The following is a 27,429-nucleotide window of genomic DNA, read 5'->3' on the forward strand; positions in this document are numbered from 1 at the left end:
GTGCCCTTGTTGATGGAGATTTTATGCCCATGTTTGATGTAGTTCCTGTGACAGGTCGGTATATGCAGATTTTGATTGTATTTGTGCAGCATAGTAGATTGGTAACGCTTTATATTGTGGGGCATGAAGCAGACATTAGTTCTGGGTAGGGGATAGCATAGCGAGAAATTCCCTTATTTCTCATTTTTAATATGTTCTGTAGGTAAGGTGTTCCTACCCGATTCTCTCTCTCTGAACATGTGTGCATATGTGTCAACAACACTCCCTGTTAAACTGGCATTTCTGCACTCTTCAGAGCCCGCTTCCCCTTTCTGGGCCACTCCCCGCTTTGCTCTGTGTCACTGTGCGTCTCCTAACACAGTAATACTTGGCGGTGTCTGCAGCTGCCGGGGAGCGGAGCTGCAGGGAGAACTGGTTCTTGGCAGGCTCTGCAGAGATGGTGACTCGGCTTTGGAGAGACGGGGCATAGTGTGTTGTCCCTTCTTTGGATACATCTCCCATCCATTCCAGCCCTTTCCCGGGTTCCTGCCGGATCCAGGTCCACCAGCAGCAGGAACTGGAGAGGGTGTCACTGGATGGACCCGAGATGGTGCATGTGAGTGTCAGGGTCTCTCCGGGCTTCAGCATCGCAGAACCGGATTGTCGCAGCTGCACCTGGGAGAGGACAACTGGGAAAAGGGAAAGAAATCCAGATATAATTTAGTCACTGAATATGTATATGTGTGTGTCCCTAATTCCCCCACTTTCCCAGAGAGACTTACAGACGAGGGTGGAGAATAGGGAAAGGAAAAGCAATAGAGATTTCATTCTCGCTTTCAAAGAAGGAGGAAAACTCCCCAGCGGGCTGAACCGGACACTTCTGTGTCTGGGGAGAAACTGAGGTTCCTAGAACCAGGGGTTTGGATTTAAACAGGAACCCCCTGGGGCAGGGATTTGCATGCGGGTTCCCCAGGGTGGCTATAAGAGATGACAAGGGTGATTGCTCAGTACATGGCGATGTCCCCTCAGGAACAGGTGTCTCCTTTACACCCCAGACAGACGGTGCACTCAGCTCAGCCCACATGGCAGGACATGGCTGCTGTGAGGGTAGGAAGGTGGATGCAGAGAACAGGACACTGGTCTGGGATCCAGGAGCAACCGCTGGGTCAGGGATTTGCATACAGGTTCACTCATTGGGGATAAACTACCGGGGGAGGGATCATTCTGCAGGGAATCCTGTTTAGTGGATGGGAGAGGAGAGTCATCCATTCCCATCGTGTCTGAGGGTGAAAGCCCATTGAAATCAATGCGTGTCTCTCCCTTGAAGCAGGGGTACTCCTAATGTGCCGGGTGTGTAAGCCATCGATACAGACAATGCCCAGGAGATATCAAGAGGTGGGAGTCTCTCCAGGGGGTGTCAGATGAAGAAGGAACCGCAGCTGCAGGGAGAGGAAGGCTGGTTTCTGCCCCAGAGACTGACAAACAGCTTTATTGAGGGAAATGGGTGTGAGTCGTAGAATGAGAGAATCGTAGGACTGGAAGGGACCAGGAGAGGTCATCTACTCCTGTCCCCTGCAGTCGAGGCAGGACTAAATATTGTCTAGATTATCTAGTATTATCTGGGCTGCGTCAGAACAAGGGCTGTGATTGCAGTGACAGATACACTAGAGGGAAATGGACCAGGTTGGGTTTTGGTCTCTCTCTCTCTCTCTCTCTCTCTCTCTCTCTCTCTCTCTCTCTCTCTCTCTCTCTCTCTCTCTCTCTCCTCTCCCTCTCCCTCACCCTCTCCCTCTCCCTCCTCTCTCGAAGTTTAGAGATGGGTCATCCAGAGGAGCAGGGCAGGGGTGTATCTTGGAAATAGCTGGCTGACATAACTTCAGATTGGCCCCACAATCTCTACTCTGTTATCTGAACTGACACATCCATTTTGAAGCTCATCTGACTCTATACAGCGATCTTAGCCTGGATTTATTATTCTGCTTCAGACAGCGTCCATGGTGCAACCCTCACTGTGGAAGCCAGGAGTGCCGGCTGAATAACTCCGCATGACTGTGATGTCTCGGGTCCTTTCCAACCCACAAGGGAACCCTGATCCGCTTTACACTCTGCAGTTCTCGTTCCTTGGTGGGTCAGAAAGCCCATTCCACCTGTCTCCTGTGTCCAGACACAGTGTCTTTACTTAAACCCCCTAGTAACACGTCTTTTGGTTCTTTTGATGGACTGGCTCATATTCACTGTGCTGCCCTCTCCGTGGATAGGGCAGAATTGCTGGCTACCAGGTATTACACATCACTGGGGCGCTTGAGGTTTTGTCCCACTTCCCTGTCCCAGAATTCTAGGTAAATAGGCCTGGATCTGTCCTAGCCCACTGTATGTAACTGAGTGAAGACTCAGCCTTTGCATGGCACTGTCTGCTCCACTCACCAGGCAGATCCTGAACCTGGGCATGAGAGAGATCCTATGTTCTCCACCTTCTAACCCACTGAAGGAACCACATTCACTGAAGATCCCAGGGCTGATGTTCCAGGGTTCAGTACCCACACTGGGGGCCAGATCTACCGAAGTCTCTGCTCCCATTTAGCCACCTGAATAAGGGCCAGAGGGTAGCAATTTCTCAGCACGTAGCAGCTGCCTGTGTGACTTTTAGGGTCAGATTTTCCCAGCAGCCCAGCACCCACACGCTGTGCTCAGTTCTGTTGTCTAAATGGAGGCCTGGATCTTTAACAGCTCTAACCCAGTGTCATGGAGTGTGGGGAAGTCAGGGCCCTGCACCCCTCTTCCTGGGATTCACCATGACTCTCAGCCAGCCAGCAAAATGGAAGGTTTATTGGACAATAGGAACACAGTCTGAAACAGAGCTGGTGGGTACAACCAGGACCCCTCAGTCAAGTCCTTCTGGGGGACAGGGAGCTTTCTGGGGGGCAGGGAGCTTAGACCCCAGCCTTGGGGTTCCCTGCTGTCACGGAGTGTGGGGGAGTCCAGGCCCTGCACCCCTCTTCCTGGGATTCATTGAGACTCTCAGCCAGCCAGTAAAACAGAAGGTTTATTGGACAACAGGAACACAGTCCAAAACAGAGCTTGCGGGTACACCCAGGACCCCTCAGTAAGTCCTTCTGGGGGAGCAGGGAGCTTAGACCCCAGTCCTGGGGTTTCCTGCGTTCCTCCACCCAGCCCCAAACTCAAAACTAACCCCCCCCCCGCAGGCTGTCTCCTGCAGCCTCTGTTCACATTCCTGGGCAGAGGTGTTACCTCCCTCTCCTGGCTCAGGTGACAGGCTCTCAGGTCTCCCACCCCCAGGGCACATTCCCAGGTCAACACTCCCCCCTCCCTGCTGCGTCACATCGTCACATCTCTCCCCCCTTCGAGATTGAACTGAGCGGGGTCACTCTGATCTGTGACCTGGGGAAGTTCGGGGGCCCCTCTCCGGGACAGCGCATCCGCTATCAGGTTGGCCCTTCCCTTCACGTGGACCACGTCCATGTCGTAATCCTGCAGGAGCAGGCTCCACCTCAGGAGCTTGGCGTTGGCTCCTTTCATCTGGTGCAGCCAGGTCAGGGGAGAGTGGTCGGAGTAGACGGTGAAGTGTCGCCTGAAGAGATAGGGCTCTAGTTTCTTGAGGGCCCACACCATGGCCAGGCACTCCTTCTCGATGGCCGCGTAGTGTTGCTCCCGGGGTAGCAACTTCTTGCTCAGGTACACGATGGGGTGTGTCTCCCCTTTTCATTCTCCTGCATTAACACTGCCCCCAGTCCTGTGTCTGAGGCATAGGTGAACACCACAAAGGGCTTGTCAAAGTCTGGGTTTGCCAGAACTGGGCCACTGACCAGAGCCTCCTTCAGTGCCCGGAAAGCCACCTGGCACTGCTCGGTCCAGACCACCTTGTCTGGCTTCCCCTTCTTGCATAGCTCAGTGATGGGGGTGGCTATGGTGCTAAAGTGGGGCACAAATCTTCGGTAGTATCCTGCCATCCCAATAAAGGCTTGGACCTGCTTTTTGATGTGGGGAGCGGGCCAGTCTCTGATCACCTCCACCTTGGCTGGTTCCGGCTTTAGGCGGCCGCTCCTCACCCAATGGCCCAGGTAAGATACTTCCGCCATCCCCACCTTGCACTTCTCCGCTTTTACAGTCAGCCCAGCCCCCTGGAGTCGGTCCAGCACTTGTTTAACCTGGGACACATGGTCCTCCCAGGTCTGGCTAAAGACACAGATGTCATCAATATACGCCACGGCAAAACTCTCCTTCCCCCTCAGTAACTGGTCCACCAGGTGCTGGAAGGTGGCTGGTAACTCCCTTGAGGCCGAAAGGCAGGGTCAGGAACTCATAGAGCCCCAGAGGGGTGAAAAAGGCTGATTTCAGCTGGGCATCTGCATCCAGCAGCACTTGCCAGTAGCCCTTGTAAGGTCCATGGTGGTAAGGTATCGAGCTCCTCCCAGCTTGTCTAGGAGCTCGTCCGGCCTGGGCATGGGGTAGGCATCAGATACAGTGATGGCACTGAGCTTCTGATAGTCCACACAGAACCGGACCGACCTGTCCTTTTTGGGGACCAGCACAACCGGCGAGGCCCAAGGGCTGGCAGATTGCTGGATCACTCCCAAAGCCAGCATGTCCCGGACCTCTCTTTCCAGGTCCTGAGCAGTTTTCCCTGTGACTTGGAAGGGGGAGCATCTTATCGGCGGGTGCGACCCCGTCTGCACCCGGTGGACAGTCAGATTAGTGCATCCAGGCTGGTTAGAAAACAGCTGTCAGTACGGACACAGCACCCCCCTGACCTCAGCTTGCTGGGCAGGGGTTAGCTGATCCGAGAGGGGAATTGTTTCCAGGGGGGAACCAGCTCTGGTCCCAGGGAATAGATCTACTAAAGGGTCATCTCCCTGCTCCTCCCAATGTCCACACACGGCCAACACCACATTCTCCCTGGCATAATATGGCTTCATCATATTCACATGGTACACCCGGCGGTGGTGCGCCCGGTTCGACAGCTCCACCACATAGTTTACCTCATTGAGCTGCTTGACAACCTTGAAAGGGCCCTCCCAGGCGGCCTGTAGTTTGCTCTTTCTCACGGGGATGAGAACCATCACCTGATCCCCGGTGGCGTAGGCGCGGGCCCGGGCCGTGCGGTCAAACCAGACCTTCAGCTTCCTCTGGGCTCTGGCCAGATTCTCCCTGGCCAGGCCCATGAGTTCAGCCAGTTTCTCTCGGAAGATCAGGACGTACTCCACCACTGACTCTCCATCGGAAGTGGCCTTCCCTTCCCACTCGTCTCTCATCAGGTCCAGGGGGCCCCTCACCCTCCTTCCATATAACAGTTCGAAAGGCGAAAATCCGGTAGACTCCTGGAGCACCTCCCTGTACGCAAACAGCAGGTGCGGTAAGTACTTGTCCCAATCCTGCAGGTGCTGGTTCATAAAGGTTTTCAGCATCATCTTCAGCGTCCCATTGAACCTCTCCACCAGCCCATTGGACTGGGGGTGATAAGCTGAGGCCCAGTAGTGCCGGACCCCACATTTCTCCCACAAGCACCGGAGCAGGGCCGACATGAAGTTGGAGCCTTGGTCTGTCAAAACTTCCTTGGGGAACCCCACTCGGCTGAAAATAGTCAGGAGTGCATCTGCCATGGTGTCTGCTTCAATGGAAGCTAAGGGCGCTGCCTCAGGGTAGCGGGTGGCAAAATCTACCACCACCAGAATGTATTTCTTCCCCGACCGGGTCGTCTTGCTGAGAGGCCCCACGATGTCCATGGCCACCTTCTGGAAAGGCTCCTCTGTGATGGGCAAAGGTCTCAAAGCCGCTTTCCCCTTGTCCCGGGCCTTCCCCACCCTCTGACAGGGGTCACAGGATCGGCAATACTGCCGGACCGTGGTAAAGACCCCGGGCCAGTAAAAGTTCTGTAGCAACCTCTGCCGGGTGCGCCGGATTCCCTGGTGCCCTGCGAGGGGGATGTCATGGGCCAGGTACAGGAGCCTGCGGCGATACTTCTGGGGGACCACCAGCTGCCTCCTGATCCCACAGGACTCTGCTTCCCCTGGGGGAGCCCATTCTCAGTACAGGAACCCCTTCTCCCACAGGAACCTCTCCTGGCAGCCTCTCCTCATGGTCCGTACCACACTGAGGTCAGCCAGGTCCCTGAGCTTTCGCAAGGAGGGATCTTTCCTCAACTCGGCCTGGAACTCAGCGGCTGGGGAAGGGATGGGGACCGGTTCCCTCCCATTGGCCGGGTCTGAGGCCACAGCCTCTCTGAGCCGTGCCCCTCGGCCCTCCCTCCCCACCAGGGGGGTCCTGCGCCTCCGGTGTGGTACCCTCCCCAAGGTCAGGGTGCAGTGCCCCTCGCCGGCTCTGGCTACGGGTCACAACCAGGGCGGTCTGGGGGTTGCTTGGCCAGTCCTCTAGGTCTCCTCCCATCAAAACCTCAGTGGGAAAATGGTGGTGTACCCTCACATCCTTGGGGCCCTCCTTGGCCCCCCATTTCAGGTGTACCCTTGCCACAGGCACCTTAAATGGGGTCCCGCCCACCACTGTCAGGGTAAGGTAGGTGGTGGGCTCCACCTGATCTGGGGCCACCACCTCGGGCCGGGCCAGCGTCACCTCCGCGCCCGTATCCCAGTATCCATTGACCTTCCTCCCATCCACCTCCAAGGGAATAAGGCACTCTCTCCGGAGGGACAACTCCGCGCCCACCCTGTAAACCGAGCATCCTGAGACCAGAGCATTCAGCCCTCTCGCGGGGCTGGCCGGGGGTACTCTTCCCTCCTGAGCAGGTGGTAAACTGGCAGCACCCCTTGCCTGGGTCATCTGCCCCTCGTCCAGCTGGGTCCCTACCCAGTTAACCCTGGGTAGGTTGGGTCTGCTCAGTCTGTCCCTGAGCCTGGGGCACTGGGTCCGTACGTGGCCTCTCTGGCCACAGTGATAGCAGCTCAGGTCACGTTGGTCCCCTAGAGCAGGTTGGAGGGGCCCGACGCCAGGCGTTCCCGTTCGGAGGGGGTTCTCCCTATTTCCCCACTGGGAGGTCCCATGGTGACTCTCTCTCTGCATCGGGGGGGGGGGGGCTGTTCTTTTGGGACTCCTCCCGGCTACCCCCCGACCGACTGTTCACAAACTTGTCGGCCAGCTGCCCTGCGTGCTGGGGGTTCTCGAGCTTTTTGTCCACCAGCCACAGCCTCAGGTCGGAAGGGCACTGATCATACAGTTGCTCCAGTACGATTAGGTCCAGCAGGTCCTCTTTAGCTTGGGCCCCAGCTGTCCACTTGCGGGCATATCCCTGCATCCAGTTGACCAGTTGTAGGTAGGTGACCTCAGGCGTTTTATGCTGACTACAGAACCTTCTCCGGTACATCTCGGGGGTCAGCCCAAACTCACGGAGCAGGGCATGTTTGAACAGTTTGTAGTCCCCTGCCTCTGGCCCTTTTATTCGGCTGTACACCTCCACGGCTTTGGGGTCCAGTAAGTTGAGAAACTGGAGCCTGTCTGCAGGGTCAACCCTGTGCATCTCGCAGGCATTCTCAAAGGCCGTCAGGAAGCTATCTATGTCCTCCCCCTCCTTCCGCTGGGCCAGGAAGCACTTATCAAAGCTCCTTGCAGTCTTGGGTCCCCCCTCACTCACCGCAGCCAGGGCCCCACTGCTCCTCAGCCTGGCCAGCTCCAGTTCATGCTGTCTTTGTTTCTCCTTCTCCTGATGTTCATGTTGATGTTGTTTTTCATGATCCTCCAGCTCCCTCATTTTCATCTCCCTCTCCCATTCCAGCCGCCTCCACTCCAGGGATGGGGAGTTCTGCCGGGAGGATCCCCTGCTGGCTGCCGGGGTCAGGGTGCCCTCGGTATTCACTGAGCTTCCCTCAACCCCTTCCCCAGGCCTAGGTAGGAAGGGTCTCGGGATGTCCTCGGCAGCAGTCTGACCCCTCCCATCCCGGTCAGGCCCCAGGGCCCACGCTGCGTCCACCGGGCAGCTTCCCTCAGGGACAGGGATCGGGTCATCCAAGCGATCCCGCTCCTCCAACTGGGCAATCAGCTGTTCCTTGGTGGAGCTCCCAATGCACAGCCCCCTCTGCCTGCACAGCTCCACCAGGTCACTCTTAAGGTGTTTAGCGTACATCTCCCTGCTGGCCACTCGCAGGCCGGGCAGCTTTCTACGCTTTCCAGGAAAAACCCCTCGTATGCCAGTCCTTCTTGAGATCACCACCTCTTTGCCAGGGTCGAGCTGCAGACTCCTCCACCCCTGGGACCGCTCAATGCAATCCCCCGAGGGACCCTGTTACTGCAAAAGTCCTTCTCTCTGGTCACACACTCCCAGGGGTTAACCGCCCCCTGAAACCATCTCTCTCTGAATCTTCAGCACACCTGGTCCCCATCAATCCCCCTTCGTTTTACTGCTCCCCAGTCACTTACTGCAGGAAGTTCCGTTCACGGGGTGCAGTACATCCCACCTCTGCCACCAGTTGTCACGGAGTGTGGGGGAGTCCAGGCCCTGCACCCCTCTTCCTGGGATCCACTGAGACTCTCAGCCAGCCAGTAAAACAGAAGGTTTATTGGACCACAGAAACACAGTCCAAAACAGAGCTTGTGGGTACAACCAGGACCCCTCAGTAAGTCCTTCTGGGGGAGCAGGGAGCTTCGACCCCAGCCCTGGGGTTCCCTGCGTTCCTCCACCCAGCCTCAAACTGAAACTAAACCCACCTGCAGGGTCCCTCCTGCAGCCTGTCTTCACATTCCTGGGCAGAGGTGTCACCTCCCCCTCCCCCTCCTGGCTCAGGTGACAGGCTCTCAGGTCTCCCATCCCCAGGGCACATTCCCAGGCCAGCACTCCCCCGCACCCTGCTGCGTCACATCGTCACACATGGCGATGTCCCCTCGGGGACAGGGGTCCCCTTTACCCCCCAGAGAGACCGGGCACTCAGCTCAGCGCACATGGAATGACAGGAGGTGGCTGCGAGGGTAGGAAGGAGGGTGCAGAGGGCAGGGCACTGGACTGGAGACCCCGCTTGCCCAGGGATGTAGATGCGGATTTATCCAGCAGGGATAAAATATTGAGAGGAGGGACCGGGAGCGCTCTCGGGTGGATCGGAGAGTCAGACACTCCCCCCGACGTGTGAGGGTGAAAGTCCCGGGAAATCAGTGCGTGTCTCTCCCTTGGAGCACGGGCTACTCAAGCACGCGCCGGGCACCTGCCATGGATCCAGACCATGCCCAGCAGATGTCCCGAGCTGTGGGTCTCTCCCGGGAGGGCCGGATGAGGACGGAACCGCCGCTGCAGGGAGAGGAAGGCTGGTTTCCGCCCCGGAGACTGACCAGCGGCTGTAGGGAAGGGGCGGGAGTGGGGTGTGGGGAGCCGGAGCAGCTTCCGGGCTGTGCACACCAAGGGCGGTGCTGGCGGGACTCGGGGCAGCGGCTGCTGCCCACGCTGGGGAGGACGCTGCACCTTCGTCTGCGGCGCCTTTCACACGGGGCAGCCCCGCGGGCGCGCGTGTGTCTGTGCGCGCGCCTGTCTCTCTCTTCCCAAGGCAAAGACCGTGGCCTTCCCGGTGCACACCTAACACGCACCGTGACACACACACGGGGAACGGACACGCGGTGCGATTATTTTGTGGCTCTGAATTCCGTGAGTCTTTCCCTGCCCGCTCCGACAGCCGTTGGAAAGGGAGGGAACACCTGGGTTTTGTCCGTGCGTTTGCCATGATTTCTCTGGCAGCTCAAAGGCGAGGCGAGTCCGGAGAAATTGGGTACATTCAACTGTCTGTATGTTTTCCATAGTGAGCTCACTGTGTGCGCGTCTTTTCTGGAGAAGCTGGGAGAAATGTCTTCTTTTCGGGTGCCTGACAGGCCCGGGGAATAGTGATTTCTAAGCAGGGGTTTCACATTCACACATCTTCTGTGTGTTGGTGGGTGGGTGTGTTCCCGCTGCTCCCTGCCGGAGGGACAGAAACCTGCCAGGGTCCGTGTGTGTGCCGGGGACGGGTCTGCACTCAGCACTCCCTGCCGAACTGGCCTCTCTGCTCTGCTTTGAATCCGCTTCCCCTTTTTGTACGGGTCCCTGCTGTGCTCCGGGTCACTGTGTCTGGCGCAGTAATAGGAGCCGGTGTCTGCAGCTGTCAGCGAGCCCAGCCGCAGATAATACTTGGTGTTGGAAGAATCCACGGTGATGGTGATTCGGCCTTGGAGAGACGGGTTGTAGCTTGTGCTCCCGGTCCAGTATCCCATCCACTCCAGCCCTTGGCCCGGAGCCTGCCGTACCCAGTTCCAGTAGTAGCTGCTGGTGACGGTGCCCCCGGTGACGGTGCAGGTGAGTGTGAGGGTCTCTCCGGGCTTCACCACCCCGGGGCCGGACTCCTGGAGCCGGAGCTGGGACAGGACACCTGGGAAAAGCAGGGATCGGTCAGATTCAAGCCCACCTTCTCTCCCCCCCGCCCCAAATCAGCGCGGCCTCCCGCAGCCTCCCGCAGCCACTCACCCGGGGCCAGAGCCAGGAGGAGCAGGGGGAGGAGCAGAGAGTTCATTGTGCGCTAGGCGGGGACAACAAAGCGCTCGCAAGGGGCAGCTCAGCGCCTGGGGGACACGGCGGGTCTGAGCGCCCCGGGGCCGCTACTTCAACCCAGAGCCCGGAGCGGGGATTTGCATAACGTGGGAGCGCCCCAGGAAGGAGAGAGAGAGAGAGCTGATAAAAAGGACAGGGTGGGGGGCCCTCTGCCTCTCTGTGCCCACCCTGGACAGAGCGTGTCACACACACACACGCTTTGCTCGATTGCTGCAGAGGAGGAACATAGAAAAAGCCATAGTGAATTAAACTCTCACACCGCGCTGCTGTATCTCTCATCAGTTTCTGGGGTCAATTCATTGACTCGTGTAAACCTTACGCAGGAGGTGCTGAAGAAGTCGAATTTTGGGCCCGGGGACTCCAGTGATGCGGTGCGCTTCCTTGTTTCAAAGCCCCAAACGCCTTGTCCTGAAACTTCCCAAACTCAACAGTTATTGATTACCATGCCTGTTTATTGATTGTTGATTATTGGTAGGCTGAACAGGTACGCAGCTAGGTAGGCTGTTAGATGGCTCTATTAACTTACATTACCTGGAACTTCTGCTCCGGATCCCCTAGGCATCTTTGCAAATCTCACTCGTATATTTCCGAGGACAAGGGGCTCAGTTTCTGGAGAGTGTTGGCCAGTATCTTCCATTCCCCAACAATACTTTGGCAGAAGATTATGTGTGACTTTAAGGAAGCTCAGAGTTCTTCCATTACAGCGCTAGAGATGGGTCAGTTGGGGTGGGGGGCTGGGGTGTCTGCGGGGGGGTCTCTAGGTGAAATAAGCTCGAATTGGCACCACGAGCTGTACTGCAAAGCCTGGTCTGACACAGCAGTTTTGAAGCTGAACTGAATAAATGGGGATTTTAGCCTGGATTCATTATTCGGCTTCGAAACAAATCCCTGGTGCGATCTTCACTGTGGCGCCGCTAGCGATGGCTGCATAATGGATCATTTCTATGATGTGTCCGGTCCTCTCCAACCCCCAGCGGAAACCCGGGCCATATTACAGTCCTCGCTTAGCGTTCCTCGGTGGTTCAGAGAGCCCATTCCACCTGTCTCCTGTGTCCAGACACAGTGACTTTGTTAAACCCGCGGGTAACTCCTCTTTGGGTCGACTGATGGTTCGTGTTCACTGTGCTGCCCTCTTGGGGAACAGGAGAGAATTGCAGGCCACAATTTCAGGCTCTTGTTTTGACTCACTTCCCTTTTCCTGAGCAAGTCACTTAGTCTGGTTGTCCCCATCTGTCAAATGGAATAACAGCATCCCCTGCCTCACAGGGATGTGGTGAGGAGAAATACATTGATAGGATTAAGGCTCAGATACTAGCGTGATGGAAGCCATAAAATTTCCTGATATAGAAAAATACATAATCACAGTATCTCCGTGCCTGAGTTCTCAATATGGACTGACCAGCCTCCTAGAAATGTCCTGAGCGTCAGTGTGTTCCAGACGGTAAGGTGCTCGGGTAGCATGGGAGTGGTATTAGTGGTAGTGGCCATTAAGGTACCAAGACAGAGAGATGGAGGGAGCGGGAGAGGGAAAGAAACCATGGTTGGAGAGTTAATCAGTATTCCCATCTGGAAAGGGATTATACAGTCTCCAGATCAGGGAATGTATCTCTCTCTCTCTCTCTCTCTCTCTCTCTCGTTAATGAGCGGGCACATGTATTAGGGGAGAGGCTTTTCTAGATTTTATTTTGACAAATAGGGAGGAACTGGTTGAGAATTTGAAAGTGGAAGGTAGCTTGGGTGAAAGCGATCATGAAATGGTAGAGTTCATACTTCTAAGGAATGGTAGAAGGGCGAAGAGCACAATAAAGACAATGGATTTCAAGAAGGCAGACTTTAGCAAACTCAGGGAGTTGGTAGGTAAGATCCCATGGGAAGCAAGTCTAAGGCAAAAAAACAACTGAAGACAACTGGCAGTTTTTTCAAAGAGACATTATTAAGGGCAAAGGAGCAATCTATCCCACTGCGTGGGAAAGCTAGGAAGTATGGCAAGAGACCACACAGGCTTAACCAGGAGATCTTCAATGATCTAAAAATCAGGAAAGAGTCCTACAAAAAGTGGAAACTAGGTAAAATTACAAAGGATGAATATAAACAAATAAAACAAGTATGTAGGGACAAAATTAGAAAGGCCAAGGCACAAAAGGAGATCATATTAGCTAGAGATATAAAGGGTAACAAGAAAACATTCTATGAATACATTAGAAGCAAGAGGAAGATGAAGGACAGGGTAGGCCCATTACTCAATGCGGGGGGGGGAGAGAATAATAACAGAAAATGTGGAAATGTCAGAGGTGCTTAATGATTTCTGTGTTTCCGTTTTCATCTAGAAGGTTGGTGGTGATTGGACGTCTAATCTAGTGAATGCCAGTGAAAATGAGGTAGGATCAGAGGATAAAATAGGAAAAGAACAAGTTAAAAATTATTTAGACAAATTAGATGTCTACAGGTCACCAGGGCCTGATGGAATCCTAGAATACTGAAGAAGCTGACTGAAGAGATATCTGAGCCATTAGCAATTATCTTTGAAAAGTTATGGAAGAAAGGAGAGATTTCAGAAGACTGGAAAAGGGCAATTATAGAGTCCATCTATAAAAAGGGAAATAAGGACAGCTCGGGGAATTACAGACCAGTCAGCTTAACTTCTGTACCCAGAAAGATAATGGAGCAAATAATTAAGTAATCAATTTGCAAACATCTAAAATTTAATAAGGTGATAAGTTACAGTCAGCATGGATTTGTCAGGAACAAATTGTGTCAACCCAACCTGATAGCTTTCTTTGACAGGGTAACTAGCCTTGTGGATGGGGGGAAGTGATAGAGATGGTATAGCTTGACTTTAGTAAGGCTTTTGATACTGTCTCAAATGACCTTCTCATTAACAAACTAGGGAAATGTAAGGTGGGTACAAAACTGGTTGGAAAACCGTTCCCAGAGAGCAATTATCAGTGGTTCACAGTCATGCTGGAAGGGCATAATGAGTGGGGTCCCACAGGGATAAGTTCTGGGTCCGATTCTGTTCAATATCTTCATCAATGATTTAGATAATGGCATACAGAGTACATTTATAAAGTCTGTTGATGATACCAGTCTGGGAGGGGTTGCAAGTGCTTTGGAGGATAGGATTAAAATTCAAAATGATCTGGACAAACTGGAGAAATTATCTGAAGTAAACAGAATGAAATTCAATAATGACAAATGCAAAGTACTCCATTTAGGAAGGAACCCATCCGTTCCACACATACAAAATAGGAAATGACTGCCTAGGAAGGAGTACTACGGAAAGGGATCTGGGGGTCATGGTGGACCACAAACTAAATATTAGTCTGTGCAACATCATTCTGGGATGTATTAGCAATCATCATTCTGGGATGTATTAGCAGGAGTATTGTAAGCAAGACATGAGAAGTAATTCTTCCGCTCTACTCTGCGCTGATTAGGCCTCAACTGGAGTATTGTGTCCAGTTCTGGGCGCCACATTTCAGGAAAGATGTGGACAAATTGGAGAAAGTCCAGAGAAGAGCAAGAAAAATGATTAAAGGACTAGAAAACATGATGTATGAGGGAAATTGAAAAAAATTGGATTTGTTTATTTGGAGAAGAGATGACAGAGGGGAAATGATAACAGTTTTCAAGTACATAAAGGGTTGTAACAAGGAGGAGTGAGACAAATTGTTCTTCTTAACCTTGGAGGATGGGACAAGAAGCAATGGGTTTAATTGCAGCAAGGGAGGTTTAAGTTGGACGTTAGGAAAAACTTCCTAACTGTCAGGGTGGTTAAGCACTGGAATAAATTGCCTAGGGAGGTTGTGGAATCTCCATCATTGGAGATGTTTAAGAGCAGGTTAGACAGGCACCTGTCAGGGATGGTCTATATCGGCATTTCTTAAACTGGCATCCATGGACCCCTGGGTGTCCCTGAGGGTACCCCAGGAGGTCCATGGGCCCCGCTGATCGACTCCTCCCCCTCCCTCCCAGCACCTCCTTCATGTTAAAAGTCTGGCAACACTGCAGGGCTAAGGCAGGCTTCCCACCTGCCCTGGCCCTGTGCTGCTCAGGGAAGTGGCCAGCATGTCTCTGTGGCCCTTAAGGGGGAGGCAGGAAGTCTCCGCGCTTGGCCCCCTCCCTGAGTGCCAACTCTGCAGCTCCCATTGTCTCTGACTGTCAGAAACTGGGTCTGAACTACAGTGTATGGACCACCACACACATTGCCCTGTTCTCTTCATTCCTTCTGAAGGATCTGGCATTATCCACTGTTGGAAGACAGGATACTGGGTTTGATAGACTAATGATCTGACCCAGCATGGCTGTTCCTATGTTCTAGATTAGGTTCTTGTACTGGTCCCCTTCACCATAATTGTGAGCGATTGTGTTTCTTATTGTAGTTATAAAGTTGTTGTTCCTTTGAGATCACATTGCTATACAAGGGCATTTAATCTTCCAAAGAGGGGTCTAAAAAGCTTTGTTCCTGTCCTTTCAGTAAAAATATTATTACTCTCCCTGACACCCTGCAGAGCTGGAAATGGTGTGACAGGACATGAGTAAATTGTTAGAATTTCGCACACAGGTTGCTGTACAACCAACTCTCTGCTTCTTTTCCCCCGGGACTTTCCTGGCCAGATCTTGGCAATGGTAGAATTCCATTCCACTGGGAAGCAGCGCACCATGCTGGTCACACCCAGAGCTGCACCTCTGCTGCAAGGGAAAGATCTCATTTAATGATGCTGGGATGTGGGAATGCAAAGTCTAAAGGGGAAGAGGCTGATCCTGACCCCAGGCAATGCAGGGGAAACTTCTAGACGTGATTTCCACACCCCAAAATGGCCTTTCCGCTGCCATCCCAATTTTTTAAAATGCTTTTGTTGTCAATGCTTCCTGGGTAATTCATCTGACTTCTCTGTGTGTGCAATTGCAGTCATGGGGGGGGGGGGGGGAAGACAGAGAAGAGCTTCCAGCTGTGGATAGGGGTAAAGAGCATTTCCAGATCTATGCAAATAATAATAGCAAAATGCTACGGGATGTAGAAGATACGTGTTGTATAGTAGGTAAGGGAATAAATATCCAGGAGCATGGACCCTTTGTGCGTGTGTTTGTGTCATTGTTGATGCACGTTACTGGTAAACAATGTGTCTGTGTATGTAACTGCTGTCATCTAGAGGGAGCAATAACACTTGCCCTATATCTGTGTGTTTATGGGTGCTGCTTCTTGCTACCTTCTGTGAGGCTAGATCGCCAGTCAATACACATCGGAAAGGCTGCATATTCTAGTGGTTGGGGGCACTCAACTGGGACTCAAGAGTGTAGCTGCTATGGGTGGGTCTCTCAAGGGTCCTGCTGTGTGACCGGAATCAGAAGTCATTTCTCCAGGCTGTGCCTCTCCTTCTCCTCTGTCTATTTAGATTGAGAGCTCCTTATGGCAAAGTAGGAAAGGTTGCTGAAACCGAAGTAGGGTAACATTTCAGTATTCCGTATTTCCTCTCTGCAGGCGGGTGAACGTAGGTTGTAAGGCAGGGTGATGGTATATCCCATTCCTCTCTATTCTATTCTATTCTATTCTATTCTATTCTATTCTATGTATGTTCTTATACAGAGTTTGGGTTTGCCTGTGATTTCCTTGGTTAACCCTTAGTCCTACAATGAAAAGTGACATTGTTTTCACTGCTGTTCTGCAATATAAGGGTATCGTTTCATTGTATGAACTTTATGAAATCTTGACTTTTAGAGATTATCTCTCCTTCTCTATTTCTGCCTGTGTCTCTCTGGGGGGGGGCGGGAAATGCCTAGAATGTCTGTATAGAAACCGCTTCCTCTATTTATATGGGCCCTGCTTTGCTCTGTGTCAACGTGTGTCTCGAACAATAATAGGTGGTGGTGTCTGTAGCTGTCAGGGAGCGGACCAGCAGGGAGAACTGGTTCTTGGAGGAATCTATGGCGATGGTGATTTTGCTCTCGAAATCTGGGGCATAGTTTGTGCCTAGGCTGGGTCCATATATATACCCCACATATGCTAAGCCTTTGCTAGGAGTCTGCCGGATCTAAGCCCAGTGGTAGCCGGAAGAAATGGTGTAACCAGACACAGTGCAGGTCAGTGTGAGGGTCTCTCAGGGCTACACCAATCCCGGCCCGGACTGGGCCAGCTGTTGGGATCAGGCACCTGTAAAGACAGGAAACGTTACAGTTAAATCCTGACCTCTCTTTCTAGGGGTTTGGTCATTCTCCCCGAATTTCTCCTCCTGACTTACAGGGAGAGATAGAGAGTAAAACTAGAAGTGAAAACACATTTTCCATCTTTTTGAAAAGGTGAGAAAAAAGGACAAAAAATTAAATTCATTTAAGCCTCTGGGTAGGAGTGTCCCTGTGAGAACCCAGGAGCTGCTATTTAAAAGGAGACCCTGGCTGGGAGAGTTGCATAAAGATCAGACACTCTGATCAGATCAGACAACTCCCTTGAAAGGGAGTTGAAATCAGAAGATTTCTTCCGCTTCTTTTGTTCAGTTGCTTTCTCATAATTGTATAACAGGGCAGGGAAATAAACCAGTTATTAGTGAACACTCTGTGGTCTGGCCTGTTTCTCTCGTTCTTTAGTTCTGCCGGAGTAGGAGTCTCCAAATGACATACTTCTTAATACAACGCACAGTCACAGTCAACCTGTGGAACCCCTTGCCATAGGATGTACTGAAGGGCAAAACTAAAATTGGATTAACAAAGAATTAGAATAATTCATGAAGAACATAAGAACGGCCCTACTGGGTCAGACCAAAGGTCCATCTAGCCCAGTATCCTGTCTTCTGACAGTGGCCAATGCCAGGTGCCCCAGAGGGAATGAACAGAACAGGGAATCATCAAGTGATCCAACCCCTGTTGCCCATTCCCAGCTTCTGGCAAACAGAGACTAGGGACACCATCCCTGCCCATCCTGGCTAATAGCCATTGATGGACCTATCCTCTATGAATTTATCTAGTTCTTTTTTGTTATCATCTTGGCCTTCACAACATCCTCTTGCAAAGAGTTCCTCAGATTGGCTGTGTGTTGTCTGAAGAAATCAGGGAGCAGAGCCCCTGGACCCTGAGTGATTTTCCATTAATCTTTCCCTGCCTGTTCATGTAACCATTGTAATGAAAACAAATACGTTTATTTTCTCAGAAAAGTTGATGAGATCCTGTGGTAGCTGAAAGGCAAACTGTGTCCAGGAAAAGGGGGTAAGTTCTGGGTTCTCTGAAAAAAATCTATTCATATCTGTGTGTTCATATTCAATTTACTGTGTGTGTCTCTCTCTGGGTGGTCTCGGTAACTCTGACCTCACTATTGTTTACTGACCTCTTCTTTTTTATATGAGTCCCTGCTTTGCTCCCTGTCATGGGGCTACTTCTGGCCCAGTAATAGGTGGCAGTGTCTGCAGATGTCAGGAAGCGTTGCTGCAGGGTGATGGTGCCCCCCATAAGGCTTTATGGAAACATGCTTATGAATATATATATGACATAACTGGAATATGTTCTATGCTACATATACCATGTAACATATCTATGTAAAGGTTATGACCTACTGAATCTATCAATCCTTTTCGTATGCCTGCAACATTTCTGTATTCGAAGTTATGAATATTGGCCGTGTACTGGCTTGATTTCTAAATAACCTTAGTAGAGCATTTGGTCATTTCCTGGAGAAAAGAATTCACAAAGTTAAGTGCCCAATCGAGAAGCACTTAAGGAACAGTGCATCTTGGAAGGCTCCAATCCATGTAGGAAGTCTTCCTGGAAACATTCAAGATGCCAGGTGGACAATGGCTTCTGCCTGTAAAAACTGTGAGTCTTGCATGGGCCTGTGACTGGCCCAGGTGACTCCAGAACTCCCGCTTGGAGCTGGACTGTGCATAGGAGAGAGGAGGGGTCTCCACCCACAATAGAGAGTCTATTTAAGCCCATGGGAGACCCCTCCATTTTGTCTTCAGCTGGCTAAAGAGATAGCCTCTCCACCCCCAAGGATACCTGAAAGAAACTGGAACAGAAGACAATAACTACAGGCGGTGTGAGTGACTGATGGACCCAGACTAGAAAGAGATTAGTCTGTAGAAGGAAGCTTACTGGAACTGGTGAGGTTTTGTCTGTATTCAGTTTTATTAGACATATAGACTTGCAGGTTTTATTTTATTTTGCTTGGTAATTCACTTTGTTCTGTCTGTTACTACTTGGAACCACTTAAATCCTACTTTCTGTATTTAATAAAATCACTTTTTACTTATTAATTAACCCAGAGTATGTATTAATACTTGGGGGGGGGGGCAGGACAGCTGTGCATATCTCTCTGTGAGTGTTATAGAGGGCAAACAATTTATGAGTTTACCCTGTATAAACTTTATACAGGGTAAAATGGATTTATTTGGGGTTTGGACCCCATTGGGAGTTGGGCAACTGAGTGTTAAAGACAGGAACACTTCTGTAAGCTGCTTTCAATTGAGCCTACAGCTGTTAGAGGACGTGGTTCAGACCTGGGTCTGGGTTTGCAGCAGGCTAGCGGGTCTGGCTCAAACCAGGCAGGGCACTGAAGTCCTTAGCTGTCAGGGCAGGAAAGCAGGGGCAGAAGCAGTCTTGGCACATCAGGTGGCAGCTCCCAGGGGGTTTCTGTGATCCAACCTGTCACAGCAGGTGGTATCCAAACACTGAAGGTTAAACAGAAGCTGCGAGCCTGAGCTTTTGTATTAATTATTACAATTAAATGGCTTTTTTTTTCAGAAAGACCTAAGGGAATTAAGTATCAGAGGGGTAGCAGTGTTAGTCTGGATATGTAAAAGCGGCAAAGAGTCCTGCGGCACCTTATAGACTAACAGACGTATTGGAGCATAAGCCTTTGTGGGTGAATACCCACTTCTTCAGATGCATGTCAGGGAGTTAGGCAGCCAGATCTCATTGAATGTAAAATTCCATTGAGTTTTCACATAATTTCATTTCATTTGCATTCACATTGGGAACAATTCAATAATTTTCATAGACTCATAGATATTAAGGCCAGATATCAAGGGACCTGATCATCTAGTCTGACCTGCCTAACACAGGGCTTTAAACCTCACCTAATGGTTCCTGCAAGAAGCCCATAAGTAATCTTCAAGTTTTAGTATCTGTTTTAGTAAAATCTCTGTGTGGTACAGATTATCATCCACCTTCCTGTGAGAGACAAAGTGAGAGAAATAATATCTTTGATGGGACCAACTTCTGTTGGTGAAAGAGACAAGCTGCCTAGCTACACGGAGCTCTTTTTCAGGTCTGACCTTTTCCAGACTTGCAGAGAAGCTCTGTGTCACTCAAAAACATGTCTCTTCACCATTAGAAGTTGTTTCAGTATCAGATATTACCTCATCCACCTTGTGTATCTTAATATTTTTGGGACCATCAGGGCTACAACACTTCAAACAACCTTCCTCTGAAGCATCAGGTACCGTTGGAGGTGGGATACCTGATTAGATGGACCTCGAGTCTCATCCGATATCTAATCATGTTTCAACTCACTTGTTCCTTTACAGAGTTTCAGTATACAAGAGCATTCTCACACTATCTCACTTTCTCTCTGTGGATGCTTGTATCACTGCTCCCCCTACTGGAAGGAATGAGATTTAAGGCATTTGTGTGTGTGTGTGTATACACTTTCTACACTCACAGGGGTGATGATATAAGTAACGATGTGATTCCAATCCCATTCAGATTAACTGTTTCAACTTTCTGTGTGTGGACACTCTTATGTACTGGTTATAAACTGGTTATAAACTGGTTATGCTTCCTGCGTTTTTCCTGGTTCTTCCTAGTCACCCTGCGCACACTTATATCCTTTGCCAATGACACTCCCATTCCTCTGCTCTTTTCTACTCACCCTCCCATTCCTGTTCACACTGAAATTCCTATTCTCATTCCTACTCAGATTCCCAGTCCCATTGCAGGGGTATGAACGTGGGCGTTAGGCCCTGAAGTAATTCTAAGCACTAACAGTATCAGGGCATGGTGCTTGAGTATGCCTGCAGTAGTGTTTCCAATAAGTGCAAAGGTAACACTCAGGAAGCAACATGGTCTATTAGATAGGATGCTACACTGAACCAGAACAGCACAGGGTTTGGTTTTTGGGTATTTTTTGGAGTGGGTGTTTGGTGCCGGGGGCGGGGTCAAGAGTGTGTTAAGGCAGGGGAAGTGAGATGGAAGGATACTTTATGAACAACTTGATATATTTTATTAAATATCTATATTTTTATATGGCCTACTGTGAAATTAATCCTGGGAAAGAAAATGAAATTAAAACACAGGTTGGTTTGTTTACTCTCCTTTGTACCTAATGGGTTAATTGTTACTTGCAGACCTTGGGCACCAAGACTAGATATATTGTCATGCAATTGCAGAGGAAGGTTTTTGGATGAGATGAGGCTGGTTTCCTTTCCCTGTAATGTCTGCACAGTAAATACAGGGAGGGGCCTTCCAGGCTGAGGCTGCTCATGTCTACATATGCCAGGTTTGAGAAGAACTGAGAACATAAGAACATATGAATGGCCACTCTGGGTCAGACCAAAGGTCTGCCCAGCCCAGCACCCCGTCCACTGACAGCAGCCAATGCCAGGTGCCTCAGAGGGAGTGAACCCAACAGGCAATGATCAAGTGATCCCCCTCCTGCCATCCATCTCCACCCTCTGACAAACAGAGGCTGGAGCCGACACGTCCTAAGACCAGCCCAATGAGCTAGCCACCACACTGCACTGCCTGAAAAATAAACTCTCCTAATGGAGCTATCTCAGCAGGACTGTGCTGCTTCCCTGGATCAGGCTGGCTTGCCCCTAAGAAGTGAAGGGCCTGGGACAATCCAACCCTGATTATTAAGGAGCCCATCCTGGAGAGATCAGGTGATTTCTCCCAGAAGAGCAGCAGAGGCTGCATTGAAGGGGGAATGCTTCCAGCAGAAAGTCCTGGGAGTTAGGACTGAGACTCCAGACAGGTAGGGCCAGGGCACAGGCTGCTAAATCAGGAAAGGCCCCAGGCAGAAAGGCAAGAGGAACCTTTGTTCTGTGTGGCCTTTTGGATGGACTTTGTTTTGGGATTTTGATTATTATTTTGAGTTTATATTTTAGTAATAAACCGAGTCCAAAAGGAGGTGACTTTTGACTCCAAAATCCATGGGTGAAATTTTATTTGATCTGTCCAAAAGGGGAAACTGAGGCAGGCTGCCTGCAGCGTGGCCCTCGGCCACTAGAGATCTCATGCATCAATTGGCTCTTTTACACTCCAACAAAATAATGTACTTTAAAACAATGTTTCTTTCTTTCTTCACAATGGCTGGCATTTTTAAAGGAGCCTCAAGGATTCTGATGACAAAATCCCATTGAAACTTCCTTTGAAAATGCCAAGCTATAGTCACTTCCTCACATAACAATTACAGAGCTCTCTCAGCTCTTAGTGATGAATTCACCAGGGACAATTTCAGAATTTGGCCCAAACCCTAGAGTCACCGATGGGGTCAAATGCAGTCTGGTATAGAACCTGAGAGCCAGGACTTTATTGTGGCATTTTTTCCGGGCAGGTTCCCCACTCTACCGTGATTGAATCACTGGCTTTCAATCCATGTGTGTGTCCTTTTGTTTCCACACACTTAAAAGTTTAACTTATTTTATTTGATTTAAAAAATTGAATCCAAACAGGGAAGGGAATAATATTATGAAGTATTGTCTGGTGTTTTGAGTATTATGTAGAATTTATTTTATATTAATAAACCCATTCCCCAAAGGAAGGGTATTTTGACTCAAAAACACCCCTGACCTTGGCGCCTATAGAGTTTGAGAAAGTTCAGGGGCCCTGGACGCTAACTGTTCTCTAGTTTATTGAAACATGAAATGTTTCCTTTTCATGCCACTCAAGGGGGAAAAGGTCCACTGCCTCGTTGAGTTCTCTTCCCAGATTTGAACATTTTATTGCCTTGCAAACCTTGAGTGGCCCAGACCAGCGAACTCCAGTGACAAGTTATTACAGTGCTAGGTATTTGTCCTGGTTCCATCACTGTGTATGTCTGACACAATAATACAAGGCGGTGTCCTCCATTCTGAGACTGCTCATTTGCAAAAGCAGCAGGCTGTTGGCGTTGTCTCTGGAGACGGTGACTCTCCCTTTCTCGGAATCAGAGTAGCAGGTGCTACCCTGGGCAGCAGCTCTGGCCAGCCACTCCAGTCCCTTCCCTGCACCCTGGCGGACCCAGTTCATGTTGTAGCCGCTGAAGGTGAACCCGGAGGCTTTGCAGGAGAGGCGGAGAGAGTCTCCGAGCTTTCTCACACCCCCTCCGGACTCCCCCAGCTGGACCTGCGACTGGACACCCGCAAATAAAGCGCCTTGTAAATACTATGAATATCTATAGCAGCAACACTGCACTCTTCCCGTCCCGCCGCAATGCATTTAGCGGGTGAAATTACCTTGCAAAGCTGCTCCGGTGAAAACGAAAAGGAGCCAAAGTGTCATTTTGCCTCCTGCTGGAGGGTAAAGTCTCAGGGGATTGGCTGGTCACTGCACAGACCCAGGGAGCTGCGGATTGTGTCTTCGGGTGCAGCCTGGGCAGAGAGAGGCAGAGATTTAAACAGGAAACAGTCATCCCTATTTGCATATCCCCCTCCTTATAAAAGAAACGAACTCCTTTCCTGATTTTTCTTTTAATTACTTCCCTTAGGACTCACAAAGAGGGGCTGACAGAGCCGCTGACTCTGTGTTTTGAAAACACCCCTTACACTGCCGTGGGCGTTCTGGTTATTCTTTTGTGAACTGGAGAAAAGAACCATTGTTTTTAATAAGGCAACGAAGTAGACACCACTCTGGGGCTGGGAGCAAACTCTATTTCCAGGACTGAAAATACTTTTCTATGGGCTTTATTGGACTTCGGATAAGGCCCTAAAAGAAAGAAAAAAATTAGTTGGCTTGAGAACAGAGGACATGCAGAAGGTAAAAGGAGAAAGGAAGGATGAAATGAATGAAAGGGAAATGGATGATGGAAGGATCCACATTATGACTGCCCAGTATTCTCAAATTGGATGGATAAGAGTTAATTCATGAGGGCAGGACTAATGAGACTGTATGGGGCAGGGATTCATAAGAACATAAGAACGGCCATACTGGGTAGGACCAAAGATCCATCCAGTCCAGTGTCCTGTCTGCCAACAGTGGCCAATGTCAGGTGCCCCAGAGGGAGTGAACCTAACAGGTAATGATAAAGTGATCTCTCTCCTGCCATCCATCTCCACCCTCTGACAAATAGAGGCTAGGGACACGTTTCCTTACCCATCCTGGCTAATAGCCATTAATGGACTTAACCTCCATGAATTTATCTAGTTCTCTTTTAAATCCTGTTATAGTCCTAGCCTTCACAACCTCCTCAGGCAAGGAGTTCCACAAGTTGACTGTGCACTGTGTGAAGAAGAACTTCCTTTTATTGGTTTTAAACCTGCCCATTAATTTCATTTGGTGGCCCCTATTATGGGAACAAGTAAACAACTTTTCCTTATTCACTTTCTCCACACCACTCATGATTTTATATACCTCTATTATATCCCCCCATTAGTCTCCTCTTTCCAAGATGAAAAGTCCTAGCCTCTTTAATCTCTCCTCATATGGGACCAGTTCCAAACCCCTAATCATTTTAGTTGCCCTTCTCTGAACCTTTTCTAATGTCCGATAATTATATAAACTATTAATTACCCTTGTAAGCAACAATCCACACAGCTCTAGGTCATTGATTTACCATTTTGGGGGAGTACACCTTTGTGCCCATTCACTGCTATCATGGTTCCTGTTTTTCTTTATCTTGCTTTTCAGCTCAGACTATAAATGTGTGTTTACATGGGAATGTTTTGCCTATGCTCTTTTACATAGGATTTGTATTTAATTATATAAAAAGTTCATAGAATATCAGGGTTGGAAGGGACCTCAGGAGGTCATCTAGTCCAACCCCCTGCTCAAAGCAGGACCAATCCCCAATTTTTGCTCCAGAGCCCTAAATGGACCTTCAGGGATGGAACTCACAACCTTGGGTTTAGCAGGCCAATGCTCAAACCACTGAGCTATCTATTGTGAGTTCACTCCTTTGCTCCGCCCATTGATGTCAGCTGATGTCAGGAATTCTGGAATGCCATCTTCAGAACCCCAGCCCTGCCCCTTTCCAGGGGGAGCTGAGAGGCTGTGTTCAGGAACTGAGTGATCCCTGCACCACGGGCTGATCTGGGCCTAGTGCCGGCATGGGTGACACTGCAAGGGAATGAAAGGGTTAACACCCGCTAGCAGGTTCTCATTACCCTATGCCCGCCTACACCTGCCTCACTCTGAGCTGTCTGCAGATCTGCTGCCCCCGTGTGGCGAACGGGGAAAGGGGGGATTCCGCAGGGTGGGTTTTTGCGTTTCCACAAGTAGGTTTCGTGTCTCTGTGTCTCTCGCACAGTGATACCGGGCGGTGTCCTGGGCTCTCAGGCCGGTCATTTGCAGGTAAACCAGGCTGCTGGAATTATCCCTGGAGATGGTGAATCGCCCTTTAACGGTGTCTGCATAGCGTGTGGTGCTACCATCCGTGCTAATCTCAGAGACCCACTCCAGCCCCTTCCCGGGAGGTCGCTGAGGGAACCGGCTCATCCAGCGGTCACTGAAGGTGAACCCGGAGGCTTTGCAGGAGAGGCGGAGAGAGTCTCCGGGCTTCTTCACACCCCCTCCAGACTCCACCAGCTGGACCTGGGACCAGCCACCTGCGAATAAACAGATACTTAGAAAACAGATGTAGAACAATAAAACTTTTGCTTCTGCAGTGTGTTCACGGGTAGGAAAATACCTTCCCAAGCTGCTACAGTGAAAACTAAATGGACCCAAAGATTCATTTTCCCTGGTCTGACGGGGCGAGTTCTATGGGAGAGTCTTTGGTCACTGCACAGACCCAGGGGGCTGCGAATTGTCTCTCTGGGTGCAGCCTGGGCAGAGAGAGGCACAGTTTTATACAGGAACCTGTCACCCGTATTTGCATATTCTCCTCCTTATAGGAGGCTGAAATTTCTTCCTTTAGTGGTCTTCATTATATGCCCTAGGGCAAGAGACAAGGATTCAGATGGTCTGTGTGCAGCGCCCATCACAGTGCACTGGGATCCTGTTTATACGTTTGGATAAGAAAAGAATGAACCAGACGCCGGCAGTGAAGAGAATTTCCCTGACACGACCTCAGTGTCCAGTTGCTGTCAGTTTGTAGGGAGGTGGGAGACTCAGCCCCGGTGCCCCGCCCGGCGTATGGGGCTGTGGTACGGCGGGTCAGTGGGGTCCGTGCCGGGGGAGGGGTCGGGTCACAGGGTTCCATTGGGCTGGGACACCCCTGGAGACAGAATAAAGCCCTGGGCACTGGGCAGTAGCTGCGACTGAAGCCCCGGCCCATCCCCCTTTCCCAGAAGCTGCGGCTCCTTTGGCCTGTGCTCTGTCTGGTGGGAAATATTCCCTTGTAGTTTTAACCATACGGGACAATCGCGGCCCATTTCAGACAGTTGACAAGAAGGTGTGAGTAACAGTAGAGGGAAATTAGTATGGGGAAAATTAGGTTTAGGTTTTGTAATAACCCAACCACTCCCAGACTTTATTCCACACAAAGATGGACTACAAGCCATCAGGAATAGCATCCCTGATACTATCACAGCAAACCTGGTGGCTGAACTTTGTGACTTTGTCCTCACCCACAACTATTTCAGATGTGGGGACAATTTATACCTTCAAGTCAGTGGGACTGCTATTACCACTCATTACCACTACAAAAGTTATTTTTCCTTGTGGCAGTTCAATGATGAGACAGAACACAGCTTTATGCAAGCAAGCAGGCTGGTCAGCTGAGATGGGCTGTTCTGCCCCCCGCCTTCCACCTTCTCCTTTTATTATATTTCTCCCCCCTAAGCATTGCACACTGCTACTGCAAAAAGATACACAAAGGAATGTATGACGTTGATTAATATACTTATTTACCATCTTTTATCTACTACAATCCTGGTTCTCAGGCCTTGAGCCCAGGCTAAGAAAGTTTCCCAGTCACTGTCCCATAATCAAGTTCTCATGGTTCATATCTAGCCCTTGTCCTTGGATAGAGCAATGTGTGCATTGCTTCTACAAAACAGTCAGGGTGTGCCCTGCCTGCTTCCAGGTGGAATAACTAAACATGAACCCTTCATTTCCTCCCTTGGTATCCTGCTGTTAATTGAACGGTCTCCTTAGGCTGACCTCACACTTGGCAAGGCAACTCCCATCTGTAAATGTACTTATACCTGCTCCTGTATTTTCCACTCCATGCATCTGATTAAGTGGGTTCTAGCCCATGAAAGCTTATGCCCAAATAAATTTGTTAGTCTGTAAGATGCCGCAAGGACTCCTAACTGTTTTTTGCTGATACAGACTACCACAGCTACCACTCTGAGGTCAGACTAGTTTATCATACTGATCCCTTGAGGTTTATGAATCTGTGAGCGTCTGGGAGGCTTTTGTGTGGGCTCAGAATTTGTCATAGGCAGAAGAAAGAAGGGCCCCAAGTAAGAATTTTCTGATCGTTGTAGGAACTTCTGTAAGAACATAAGAATGGCCACACTGGGTGAGACCAAAGGTCCATCTAGCCCGGTGTCCTGTCTTCTGACAGTGGCTAATGTCAGATGCTTCAGAGGGAATGAACAAATCAAGGAATCATCAAGTCATCCATCCCTTGTTGCCCATTCCCAGCTTCTGGCAAACAGAGGTTAGGGACACCAACCCTGCCCATTTTGCCTAATAGTCATTGATGGACCTGTCCTCCAGGAATTTATCTAGTTCTATTTGAACCTCTTATACTCTTGACCTTCACAACATCCTCTGGGAAAGAGTTCCATAGGCTGACTGTGTGTTGTGTGCAGAAATACTTCCTTTTGTTTGTTTTAAACCTGCTGCCTATG

At 50.2% G+C, this 27,429-nt stretch overlaps 1 protein-coding gene across 1 annotated transcript; it reads right to left on the reverse strand.

Moving 5' to 3' along the window:
• Positions 1–291: 291 nt before the first annotated feature.
• LOC140896791 (uncharacterized) lies at positions 292–10,482 on the reverse strand. Its single transcript, XM_073308816.1, has 3 exons — positions 10,421–10,482; positions 9,901–10,325; positions 292–654 (listed from the first exon to the last, which is right to left on the reverse strand). Exons 1-3 carry the CDS (start codon positions 10,464–10,466, stop codon positions 292–294), a joined length of 834 nt encoding a protein of 277 aa, XP_073164917.1. The 5' UTR covers positions 10,467–10,482.
• Between the last annotated feature and the right edge of the window lie 16,947 nt (positions 10,483–27,429).

This window comes from Lepidochelys kempii, chromosome 13 (genome assembly GCF_965140265.1).
Source record: "Lepidochelys kempii isolate rLepKem1 chromosome 13, rLepKem1.hap2, whole genome shotgun sequence".
In the NCBI taxonomy this organism is placed as follows: Eukaryota; Metazoa; Chordata; order Testudines; family Cheloniidae; genus Lepidochelys; species Lepidochelys kempii.

Coding starts and splice junctions, on each gene's coding strand:
- LOC140896791 (XM_073308816.1), bottom strand. CDS start 10,466: ATGAACTCTCTGCTCCTCCCCCTGCTCCTCCTGGCTCTGGCCCCGG. Junction 10,326..10,420: donor CCTCCTGGCTCTGGCCCCGG/GTGAGTGGCTGC, acceptor TGCTTTTCCCAG/GTGTCCTGTCCCAGCTCCGG. Junction 655..9,900: donor CGGCACACACACGGACCCTG/GCAGGTTTCTGT, acceptor GTCCTCTCCCAG/GTGCAGCTGCGACAATCCGG.